Source organism: Polistes fuscatus, unplaced genomic scaffold (genome assembly GCF_010416935.1).
Source record: "Polistes fuscatus isolate 324 unplaced genomic scaffold, CU_Pfus_HIC Scaffold10, whole genome shotgun sequence".
Classification (NCBI taxonomy): Eukaryota; Metazoa; Arthropoda; class Insecta; order Hymenoptera; family Vespidae; genus Polistes; species Polistes fuscatus.
The window spans coordinates 5546874-5560619 of NW_025112998.1; the positions used below are offsets into that span (position 1 = coordinate 5546874).

General features: G+C 33.0%; 1 protein-coding gene across 8 annotated transcripts in view; it reads right to left on the bottom strand.

Annotated features, from left to right (window-relative positions):
- The window catches only part of LOC122524374 (dystrophin, isoforms A/C/F/G/H-like), a 352972-nt gene that overhangs the window by 279472 nt on the left and 59754 nt on the right, over window positions 1-13746 (bottom strand). For all 8 annotated transcript variants that reach the window (XM_043646622.1, XM_043646671.1, XM_043646613.1 and 5 more), the window contains 2 exons: window positions 7994-8235; window positions 261-359 (listed from right to left, as the gene is read on the bottom strand). In XM_043646622.1, the coding sequence (XP_043502557.1) occupies window positions 261-359; window positions 7994-8235 (341 nt within the window). The remainder of the gene's footprint in view (window positions 1-260; window positions 360-7993; window positions 8236-13746) is intronic.

Genomic DNA, 13746 nt, shown 5'->3' on the forward strand with positions numbered 1-13746 from the left:
GTTCAGGAAATCATCTACAGGAGCGGTGCAGATTAATATTTTTACATAATCGACGCGCTATTGTATTCTCAAAAGTTGGCTCTATTTGAATTACCATCACTTTTGTTTGAGAAATAAAAACTGTTTCTAGACAAAATTCATGAAAATACGTCTTTTTCGAGCCTCGCAACTGCGTATAACCCCTTAAAAAGAAAACAAATATACGTGAAATCGTTTGGAAAGAAAAAAATAAAAGAAAAAACAAAGAAGAATAAACTTACTTTCTGTTTGTCGATGAGCTGCATGATTTCGTCGACATCGCCGACGACCACTGCTTGCTGTCGTAGCATCTCTTCCTCGACGATAAGCCAATCACGTATCTAGAAGATAAGAAAAGGAAAGAAAAAGAAAATCATCCGCACAATCAAATAATTATTTTAATTATTTAATACGAATTTTTGTATAACGAATGTTCGTTCGATAAAATATCATCCTCCGCGTAATTTAGCAATATTTTATGGAACTCAAAACAATAATTTGTTTCGTTACTATAACAGGTAATAATAACACTAAATAACCAATTTAATTATCGATAACGATAATATTAAAACATCGTAATATTGAATATCAAATTGGAACCCTTTTTTCTCGAATAATTTAATAATAGTTCATTTATAATATAAGAATAATTTAATATGAAGCATGGCAAGATCGTGAGAAAAATATAGTTATCAAAGTAATGGAAAGTACATTAGACAAAAAATAAAAATAAGAAAGAAAGAAAGAGAGAGAGAGGAAAATTCGGTTGAGTAGTTTTCGATCAGTCACACACTTTAATAACAGTTATCGATCAAAGACCAGTGTTATATTGGTTCGACGATGAAAGCTCACTGATTGCAAAACATGAGAGAAATATTCGTCCGTTCAAGGGCACGAAAGTGCCCTTAAATGAGATGGAAAGAAGAACGGGGGGAACGAGGGAGAAACATAGTCGGTTAGTAGAGGTGGGAAAAGTGGTGATTAGGGGGATGTACAGGAGGGAGGGGCGATGTAAAAGATGGAGCATCACGAGAAACCGGAATTGGGGTGTTTGCTGCCGGAAATTAGCTGGGAGTGACCGTTCGTAAAAGGCCAACTTCGATTTGCTATTTCTAACACAACGCGAAATTTCAAACTCGGATGAAGGATCAAAGATGTTAGTATAGGTGGTATTTATATATATATATGATTGTATTGGTTAAATAATCGATCCACGTTGACATATATTTGATGTCTCGAATGACGTTACAGTTACCTCGATGAATCTGTTAACCTTTCTAAAAAGACTCTTTACCACGAACCCTTTGTCATTTCTTATCGACATTTGTTTTTATCCGTGAGTAGAAGAGGAAAAGTCGGACAAGATATCAATTATATCACTTATCGATGAAAAATAATTTAATTATTAAAACGAATGTGAAAAAATCGATACCGAGGATAAAATACGTATCGAAATTTTGAATAGTATTTTCTATATCTTTCAGATTGCCAAACAATACTGTTAGAATTTGTAAAATAAATTGGCGAACGTATGAGCTACATTTTAATAGAAATGAAAAAAAACAAAAAAAAACAAAAAAAAAAGGAAACATAGTCAAAGTTTTACGAAAAAAAAAAACACGTAAAATTATTCACGATTACGTCGCAATACGAAAGTACGGTTGGATCGATCGATCATCAGTTAGAAATAAAAAAAAATAAAAAACAAAAAATATAGGAGGGACAAAAATTCAGTGGACGTTTTCAAATTGGAACACTCGCCAGTAGAAATTGTAGGATGCTTTTGTTCTGTGATAGTTAAAAAAAACAAAAACAAAAAAAAGATATTTGACAATAAGCTTAAGAGAAAAAAATCGATAAATCGTACGAGGAAGGGATGAACCAATGGGATGTTAGAAAAAATAAGTCTCGATGTTTCACTAGAAACGTTCGAAAGGTGTTTTAGAGCACCAAGTTTATAATAATCCTCTCTGTGTTGTTTAGAAACATCGTTACAAGTGTTTGCGTTAGCGGGTGTGTCTTACCCGACATCGATCAACCCAAAAAAAAGAAATAAGAAAATGAAAGCATAACAAACACGTTGGCAACGGTCCGTATTTCGCCTAACAGAAAAATACGATCGCAAAAATGATCGTTAACGACGGGGCTTTTTCTTTTTAAAACGAAGATGAATGAAACGTTCGCGTATCACTATGAAATATCACGATATAAACGATCAAATATATCTACAACAATGTAGTAGTATACCCGTACGGGCGTTGTTTGGTAAAACATTTATATTTCCCAGACACCAAGCTACTATTTTATTTTTCTCGAACATCCACCATATTTCACTTCTATGGTCGAGAGATAGATAGAAAGTTATAAAAAAAAAAAAAAATGTCACAAAAAAAATCACAAAAATATACAACCATTTGCTCTTTGCCACGTTTCAACTCCTGCATTGGCAAAAAAAAGTAAAAACAAAACGGAACCGCAAGAGAAAAAGAGACAAACGTGAAACGAAAAATGAGAAAAGAATTAAAAATAAAAAGAAATACGCGACTTGTATGTAAAAATAATATATGTGTGTGTATATATATTTGATAAATATAATATTACAATTAAAAACTTTGCATTATAAGAATACGTTGCCGAAAAGAAATATGAAAAAAAAAAAAAGAGTAATAAAAATCTGCGGTGAGATTTATAATAGTTTCTTTTTTTTTCTCTTTAATATATTTCACAAACATTAAAATAAACGAAAATACGCGAGATAAAAGGACGGAAAAAGAAATATTCTGCGAAAATTCGTAAAAGTACAAAAAAAATAGCCACATTAAGTACTTTTTCTCTTTTAATTTTTTTCTCTCTCAAGTCAACGATAAAAATAGTCGATAAAAATAGTCGATAAAAGCGCGGACATTTTGTCCCTTGAGGACGATAAACACTGGAAAAAGTTCGTGTTCGCATCGAAGACGCACATTGAGTAAACTTCTCAACTCAACTCCGAGCTTGCAGTGTACCAAATGGGTCCAACGAGCTTTTACTTTCGTCCTGTCTATTTAACTATACTTTCTCTTTCTTTCTTTCTTTATTTATCTATCTATCTATCTAACCTTTTTATATATATATACATATATACCCACCCACAATCAACTACACCGAGAAGTAAAAAGTTTAATTCAAAGGTATTTTGTTTAACTATCCATTAAATCCTACGCTAATTTCGACCGAGGATTACCCTCTGCCCTTATCTTTCTTCAGCTATTGTACTAATTAGCCAATAATTATCTCATTGAGTACAGGCTCGTTCTCTTACAAGTTTCCAGACCAAACAAGAAAAATATAAAAGATAACCAAAATTTGGAACGAAAAAACAACTCTGCGTATATTTAGTTTGGATTACTTTTAATTGAAGACTTTTTAACTCGTTCTGTGTATGTTGAAATCTAATAAAATCAATTGTTCTATATATATGAACTTATAAATCTATATATATTTTCATATATATAGATTTTATTATATTATATTATTATATTATATTATTATTTTTATTATTATATATTTTATTATTTATTTCATTTATATATATATTCATTTATACATATATATTCATATATATATAAATGAACTTATATATATATTAAACTTATAAATCAAAGTAGAATATTAAATATGTTAAATGATATGTAATTTTATAATCTAACGAGATTTTTCATTATTCCTCGTTTATTTCTACACGAAATTAACGATTATTGTATTAATTAATTAATAATTGTTTCAATTATTATGATACTCTGTAAAGAATTAACAACAAAAACAAAAACGAATCGTAAACTACGAGGTAAATGAATTTTTGTATAAATTTGTTTATTCATCAATCAACCACTGTTAAATAAATACAAACAAAATGATTTTATTCGAGACTGTTTGCAATAATATTATTTATAAAAGTAAACGAACGAACCAAAAATTTAAACAAATAGAAACATAAGAAAAAAAGGAAAAGAAAAGAAGAGAAAGAATTTTGAAAAAAAAAAAAAAACCCGCCGAGCATATCATTCATCCAAACTTTTAATTAAAGACTTTTAATTCGCTCGGTGGTTGGAATCTAATAAGCCAAATAGAACGTTACTGTTCTTTTTAATACAAAGAAAAATATTAAATAATTCAAATTCTACGAACAAGAGAAGTTGGCATTATTCGCGATGGTACAACGCGTTTCTCCATTGTTCGAGTAAGGAAAAAAGAAAAGAAAAAAAAATCAAATATAATAGACAATTCAGATGGAATATTATACTCGACGGCTCGATAAGTAATATTTCAGTTTTAACGGGGTAAACAGTTAAAGGAGACCGGAACAATGCACAACAATTAATTTCGAATCGATAAAGTAAGCAAAATCAGCAAAAATATTCGACGTTTCCGAAGAATTATACTTCAAATACTTAAGATTGGTTTATAAATAAATATATATATATATATATATATATAATTTATATAATAATAATAATAATATAAATATATTATTAATATTATATAATATAATATAATATAAAATAATATTATAATATAAAAAATAATATTATATTATATAATATAATAATAATAATAATAAATATATATATATATTTATTTATAAACCAATATTATATATATACAGGGTGTCTCCCACATAACTTTAGTCACGATTTTTCAAATACTTGCGATAACCTGACAGAAAAATACTTTAAACAGAAGTTGATCTGTTTTTGATTAATTATACATTGCATTGAAAAAAAGTTCACAAATATTTTTTGAACTTGTAGAAAATGTATACTAACAGTGAAAAGGTAGATATGTTGCTAATATTTAACGAATGTAAAAGGAATGCACGTAAAGCAGCAAATCTGTATGCTGCGAAGTACCCAGAGAGGCACCTATATAAAACGAACTATTTGTTAACTTAACATACATATATATAAATTGCAACGCCATGTTTTAATCAAATTTTCTTCCATCGCGTAATCGTCCATTCGACTTTTAATTAACGAAGTAATTTTAATGATACTCGAAAAGGATGAAACTCTCCAAGGTGTTTCGCTTGTTGCTTTCAAGAAACTTTCTTCTTACTTTGCTTAACCTTTCTCAAAATTAGGATGGCTTTTACTAATCAAAAAACTACTTCCTCCACCGGATTACTCCATTCGCCTTTTCGCACACAAAACAACAACATCGAAAATTCCTACTATATCTATTCCTACAGTATTAACTTTTTTAATATAAAACTAACGTCTAGTAATACATTTTTTTTTAGACCAAAATTATCCCGTTTCTTCGAATTTACCTAATGAATTCCGAACTTTTGCCTGGTAATGCGATGATCCTAGGAGACAAAGGGTTAACATTTCTTTCTTTCTTTTTTGTTTTTGATCGTTATCAAGGATTTCATTTTAATATGGTCAAAGGTACCGATAAAATGAACGACTTGATACGTCATATAAAATGCAGTTTACCACACCCGCCGATGAACAGAGAGAAAGAGAGAAAGAAAGAGAGAAAGAAAGAGAGAAAGAAAGAGAGAGAAAATAGAATTTCATTGGCAACTCGATTCCTGCTCCAGTCTCGTTACCTCGAGGGTCCCTCATCGCTTTATGCAAACAGCACAATACTTGTCAACGAGACAGCACATAGCCGGAAATGGAAGCAGGGAGAGATAGCTGTTATGACGTCCTACCAAGCTGCTACTGCAGTTCTGACTGTTGACTCGGCAAATAGTAAAAGCTCGCTTGTCGAACCGCTCCAACGCGAGGAAGAACCAACGGAGAAACAGAGATAGGAAAAGAATTGATAGGGAAGGAAAGAAAGAAGAGAAAGGAGACAAAAAAAAGAACAAAACAAGTCAAGGATGAAAATCACACATTCGTGACTGCTGTCTCTCTCTCTCTCTCTCACTCTCTGTTCTTTGAGAAGTGTAACAATTCGCTAAATGCATAACACCGACAACAAAACTTTTCATCCTTAAAAAAAAGAAAAAGAAAGAGCAATTTTTGTATCGTACCTTGACTCCTTGACAAAAACAAATATTAACGCATATTTATTCTTCTTTTTTTTTTTTTTAATAATTATTAATTATTTATTTTTCCTAAAACCAACGTAATATCTAATACATTCTAATTTCTTCTATTAATTATCATTTATTATTATTATTATCTTCTATTTATTATCATTAAATAACAGAAAATTAAAGAACAAATTAAAACGTCAACGCGTTAATCGTTATATCTATACTATAAAATAAAAATAGAAAAGAAACGGAGGGTGGGTTGTTACGTGGAAGCTTTCACCGAACGATCAGAATATGTCGACGGAGAGAAGGATAATTGAGTAACTCGATAAAATTGACCAAGTTATACAATCGCTCGCACGAATTCTCCTCCTTTTTCACTGTCCAGTAGTGTCAACGCAAATCTAATTCCTGTCCTTGATAACCGAGCTCATGGTCACTACAAGCACAGAATATTCGTTCGAATTTTCCCTCCCTCTCTCTCGCTCTCTCTCTTTCGTCAGATACGAGAGATTTTCTTTCATTTCGAAAATGTTCAAACTAAATAAGTCAGATATTAACCCTTTGCACTCGAAGTTTTTTTTTCATTCATATTACCAGCAACTCAAAGTAATTTCAATAGAAAAATTATATTCGCATATTATAAATAAATGATATATGCGCATTAAAAGAAAAGTCATAGTTGGTATGTTGTAGATTACATTGAATTTGTTTTAGTTTTTTTTTTTTTATCGTCTTCATAGCGGAGCCCTCGAGTGCAAAGGGTTAAATACACTCATCCCTAAAATATAATACATTTTTTTAACATAACACAATTTAAACAATACGAATTAAACTCGAACTTTTACAATTCGTATTAACCTCATACAACAAGAATTTATTCGTAACATTATAATTTTTAGCTGAAAATAACTTCCATTAAACCGAGAACGTATTAACCGTATTATAAAAGACTCGACTGTACTAAAGGCAAAACAAAAAAAGGATTAAAAAGGAGAGAGAGAGAGAGAGAGAGAGAGAGAGAAATTTTTCTGTTCATTTTTGGAGGATTTTTGTTCCTTTTTATCTTTTAATAAAAGCAACAAAAAAATGACGACGGGCCAAAGTGGAAGACGTCCCATCTCTCAACATATTTTTCGTCCTCGCATTCCGTACGACCATTTCTTGCATCCCCCACGCGACATTCCCTCGCAACATCCCCTCGGGCACGTCTACGGGCACGATCAAAACCAACCACCCCCACCCACCCACCTACCTACCTACCTACCTACCCGTTGCCGCCACATTCTCGTCAGTCTCTTTCCACGTTCCCGTAATTTATGCGCTTTAATTAGCCGACACAGCCGCGAGGTAAGGTGGCCTTAACAGTACTACCTTTAACTCTCACTCTCAACCCCCCCTCCTATTTCCTCAACCCAACTCCCACTTATTCTTCTCTTTCACCCTTTTTATTCTTTTATAACTTACGCGAATATACACCAATGTCGGGGACCATAAATTCCACGACTTTTAATCATATCTTTATTTTATATAACATATACCATGTATAACCACCGTTATAGCGACAAAATTGAACTTTTCCTACGAAAACAGAGAACGGAGAAATAAAGACAAAGAGAAAGTTAAACGCAGAGATAAAAAAAAAAGAAAAGAAAAGGAATACTTTCTTCTTTTGTCTGTAAAAAGCTAGCTTTGAAGATTAACGAACACGCGTTTCAAACTTTCAACCATAACTTATCACTTATTTCGAAGCTTCATTTTTTATACGAGATGCAAATAATTATTAGATTTAGCTAATATTTCAAACGAAATACGCGTTTTTTCATTTTTCCCCTATGAACGATAGGAAAAAGAAATGGAGTATGAAACAGAAGGGTTGAGAGAGCGAGAGAGTAAAAGGTTACGATAGGTTCAAGTATACGTGAATATAACAATGGCTGATCTTACCTGAAGCACCGATTTATCGAGTCCCGCAATAAGGGCGGAGGTTGGCGAGGATGAGGGCGAAGGTGAAGATGAAACTGAAGAGGCCGGAGAGGCGGAAGCCGAAGGGCTAGTAGCTGCAGGGGTCGTGGGTGTCGAGGGGGCAGGCGAGGGTGCAGGAGACCCTGCCAAACCCTGAGGGCCCCCTACAGCTGTACCACCCGACGACCCCGGTGCTCCACCACTTAGTACACTCCTTTCCACTTCTGTAATAAAATAAAACAAAGGTTACATGTATCAATTGTAAAACTGTTTCCTTTCATTCACATTTATCATCGTATCAATGATTTTTTTTTCGTCGAAAAATGAAAATTCGTATCGTTCTCTTACTGTTGTCAAGAATCACATGATCGTTTGGCGTGTGTCCGAAATATAATTAATTCTTTGCACTCGAGGCCTTTTTAAATAATAAAATATCATCAGTTTATTCATTTATATGTCGAGAAAAAAACAAACTTTGATAAATACTACACTCTGTAATTAGTTTTGTTGTGATATTCAATGAAACTTGAAATCAGCCGGGCGCCGTATCGGCGCCGCTCGAGTGCAAAGGGTTAATGCATAAGAATAAACCCAAATATTCGGTCTTCCGCAAAAGTATTTGGTACGAGTTGACAAGCGACGACTATGCGAATCTTGACAGTCTCAAATTTTGATCTTTTTTCACGGTAACATATTATATATTTGTGTAAATGTGTGTGTGTGTATGTGTGTGTCTTTTCATGGCACGTTAAAATGATATATTTTTCATATTATAATTCTCGGTGTGCCCTAACGGAAAAGCACGCGTCCAATTTCTATGAAAAGTTATAAAGTATCATTCATCGTAAAGTTGCGGTAGAGAAGTTATATTCTTCTTCCAAAACGCGTCGCGCGTAACTCCCTCTCGATCTCGCGGAAAAACTTGTAATTTTCCGGTTGGTTTTGCACCCTCCCTCGTATTCTTTCTCACGTAGGCCGAACAGGATGGATTGAGAGAACATAATGGAGGAAGCTGGCTGGGTTTAAGTCGATCCCGGACGAAAAGAAAAGAAAAGAAAAGAAAAGGAAAGAAAAGAAAAGAAAAGGAAAGAAAAGAAGAAAACCTACGACGATAGAACAGAAAGCTTTCGGGGGCACGTACCGAATAAGGTGCGGTCAATTCATTGAATAAGAAACTTACTTTTTCTCATAGTTTATAAGTTTGTCCTCCCCCATTTTTTTCACGTTTCTTTCTCCTTTTTTCCTTTTTTCAATTGATCGACGTGAAACGATCCCAAACCAATAAGAACGCAAGATAAAGTGTTCACCCAGAATTGGTGCAAAACATTTTTGTCACGATTTTTGAATAAAAAGAAAAAAAAACAAACACAACCGGGGGGAGGGAAACGAAGAAAGAAGTAGTAAAAGAAAAGAAAAAATACTAAATGAGGAGAAAATGAGAGGAAGGAAAAAAATAAAGAAAAGAGTACGCGGAGAATGATGAGTAATATCGCTGTTCCACTTTGTTCTGTATTGCTGTCCCGTGAAAAGTGAAAAGGAAGAAGTAGACAGTTCCCACGGCGTTACATTGTTACACTACTCGTCGAGTTTCAGCAACTAGAGTTTCTGAAACCGGTCTTCCGTGATTACGGTCTTCGTGTCTGTTCTCGCGTTGGCGCGGATTAATCTCATTAGCGATTATACGACGTGAGTTAACGGTCTCGACGGTTTGTCCACCATACGATGGTATCTTCGTTTACACATTTACTCTTATCCCCATCCTACATTTTCTAAGCACATTAATTTCAAAGCACGTCGACGGTCAAACTTTTATCCTAAGTTATTCGACTCTTTTATCATTTTCATTTTTTAATTTCACTCCCCCACCCTTATAACCGGGGATCTCTTAACTTATTTGGCCTCGAATTTTCAAGAAGAGTTACCAAGGGAAACAAAGAAAAGAAAATACAGAAAGAAATAAAAATGTGTCCTCGTGTAATAAATACTGAACTTGGTAAAACAACTACACCCCTACAAGAATACGATTTCATTTAGTTTCCTGTTTTTTCAAGTTATAACTTTAACAAAAATATATTGATCTTTCCGCGAAACAAAAATCTAATTATTTTTGTCTATTAATTGTAAGTTTCAAATATAAAATAAATAAAATGATAAAATGTAGCCTAAAGAGGATGGTACAGGCTCAACTTTATAAAAGAAATTAAAATTCTCAGTGGTACAATAACGACGACAAGAGGAACAGGTGATACTACAAAATTTCCTCATACTTTCATCCCTCACACGTCTTATCCACTAACCTTTTTCTATCTAAAGTAAGTGCGTTTTCTTTCACGTAATAACACGAACTCAGGAAAGATATAAAAGGGTAAAGGCAACGGAAGAAGAAGAAGAAGAAGAAGAAGAAGAAGAAAAAAGTACCTACTGTTCGAAAGAGAAAGGTTTACTCGAGTAATTACTCACGTAAGTCTGGGAGGTAAGTTCCTTGGTTAAAAGTAGAAATAAATTCTTAGCCGGGTTGGCGATATTTCTTTTAATGCATTCGCCGAAAGTCTTGCGGAAGAAGTAAGTCTTGCGACAACAAAAATTACTTTTTATTTTGGTTCTACCGAAACGTTTCTATTATCAACTACTACTGCTACTGTTCTACCATGATACTTCAACGAAATTCTAACAATAAAATTTGAAGCACAACCCATATAGTTGAATATGTTACCTGCTGATCAAGTTAATTCCGTAACCTTCGACTCTCAAAAATTGTTCTTATACGATATTTATGCCTATAATTATTAAAGTGGTCTAAGTGAAAATTAAAAAATAATAATGTAATTTTAACGATATTGTCAAAAATGAACCGTTAGATAGTGTTTGTTATTTCAATATTATATAGAATTCATTTAATGTTCAAATGTAATGTTTTAAATATCTCGAAACAAGAAATATATGACTTAGACCACTTTCATAATTATGGGCACATTTGAATAATCAAATTCTATTCGTAAAGTCCCATTTAAAAATAAATCTAAATATTACATTCTTGTCAAATATTCTTAATAATGAATCATTCATTTTTCGCGTGAATTTTTTTCACATGATTTAATATTATTATTATTATTATTATTATTATATAAATCACACATCAAAGTTGTTTCCTATTAACGAGATAACTTATGTGAAAGACGTAGGAAAGTCATCTTATATTTGATACCTTCCAAAGGGAACCCAACTTCAACCTCGATGGATTCGGAAATGTTTGTGTATTAAAGCATGAACTTAGAAAGTTCTACCATAAGTTCCACAGACTTCCTAGTGAAGTCACTATCGTAAAGGATGACAGCCGTTACACCTTAGCATACATACTAATAAAGTTCGATCCACATTCTCACGGTTATACCTATTAAGTATTCTAAATATGCTAATAGATTGCTAAACTTCAATATTATCTGACGATGCATAATATGTTCTTATTAATTTAAGATAATTTATGAGACTTGATTATTAGCGAATGTGATAAATAAACGATTCATTTTTTCAACGTATTACACGTTCAATGATTTAACGATTGTTTAATCGATCTCACATCGTGAAGTTAATGAATTCGAATATTATCAAAGTTTCGTGTATGTCTTTTGCAAAGTTACTATAATTTTGTTGGAAAGTTTGAAAAGATTTGTCGTGCCAAATTTTTAATGTCAATTTAATTGACATGAGATATTTTAATTGAACACACGATGTTGTATACAGGATCAATTAGTAATATCTTGTTTAATTTGAGAAATATAAAATATAATAACGATCTCTTTAGATAGATAATAGGGCTTGAAAATAAGGACAAAGAAAAAGTTAGAAGAAGGATTCTAGGAAGAGGGACATTCGTAACACTTGTCGCTGCACCAGATGTCGAGAGGGAGTTATTGCTCTCGTAATAGCGACAACAGCAAGTGGAATCTTTCCAAAGGAACACAATGAAGGAAATGCTATAACAGTCGCGACGTACTTGAATATACACATTTTTGTTTCTTTTTTCTTTTTTTTTTTTTTCTTTTGACTTTATAAATAAAAATTATATATACAATTTTTCACAAAGTCTTTAGGTGAAATATTCCCGCCAAAAAAATTCAAAGCCAAGAATAAAATGGGAATACCACAATGAATATGCAATTGTTTCTTTACACGATAATTATATATCTAAATATTATATACAATAAATTGAAAAAAAAAAAAGGAAATTAAAAATATTACAAATAAAAAAGTTTCAGTCAAATCGAAAGGGGTCGAGATCAAAAGTGGCCGATTTGACGTGGAATGCCCCATATATATATATATACGTATTTCAAGCAAGCAAAGTATAACGAAGTATGAAAGATAATAGATAAAATCGAGTAGACATTTGCGTAGCCGATAATGAGACCATCAATGTGATCGCATAACGAACATAAGAGGATATTCTGATTAAACCGATTAACAAGTGATTTTACTTACTTCCGAGTTTCACTCAAACGTGGTTCCCATATAATCGCGTTATAGGAGCTTTTACTGTATATATAAATGAAATCAGAATAAAGAATACAAAAATAAGAATATTTCAATTCGTAGCAAGGGGTTGAATGCTCCTACGTCAAAGAAGGAAATAATATATGTGTATATACATTCCTTCGACATGAAAATGCACACGGAAATGAGATTTCCCCGAGAGCTATAACGGAATATGCGAATCACGTTGGAGTGACGAAAATTATGCTGTACATTGAGTCCAGATACCATAGAGAGAATACGAAATGACGAACTCCCAGACAGTCTGGAAATGTTTTAAGCGAACCCAACACTAGTAACTTGATTTTATGCGTCGTCTAGTATAATATCAAATATAGTATTCGCTAATAGATAGACGATTCCCATCATAATATATCCCTTCGGTATAATCATTATTTTTTTAAATATCAATCAAATGTTGTTTTGAAACATATTTTTTACACTGTACAAAATTCTTCGACGATAAATTAAGATTAAAAATGAGAAAAAATAAGAAGAAGAGAAGTGGAAGAAGATATTTTTCAACGTCCAGTAGTAACAGGACAGCACAATTCAGACTGAAATTGAAGTAGTAAAATCCCTTGTTAGCAGTGGCATATCCGAACACGAGGAGTTTCCTCGAGAAAGCTCACGTGAAAAATAGGACGAAAACATCGATTCTAGCTGGTAGAAAAATGGGAATAGGAAAGAAAAGAGATAGAAAAATATACAAAAGGAGAGAAAAAAAGAGACAGAGAGAGAGAGAGAGAAAGTGAGAAGGAAAACACAAAAGGTGAAACGACGAGTAGGTGGGGAGGGGGGAGGGGGAGGCTTAAACATTCGTCAGTCGTCCTGTCTAGAAAGGATAAGCGATGTGACAGACAGTGCGAACGAAATTGGGTAAAATGAGACGTCTTATTTTTAGTGACGGGAAGGTATAACGTCGAAAAAAAAGGTATTCCCAGAAAGAAGAAGGAAAATGGCCACAGGGGACGTTTGCGGTGTTCGCTTGGAAGAAAACTACGACTACGACGACGAGAGACCATTCGTCGTCCGCAGTTATGCGAAGGAGAAACTGATAGATTGCATGCCATCACCCACTGACACTCTTCCACCATCTAGCCAACCAGCAAAGGGCAACAACAAGAACGATTATATACTTTGGAAGAGAAAATGAAGAAAGGAATTCCAAGTCACACCCGCCACTTACACATCATTCCTGTTTG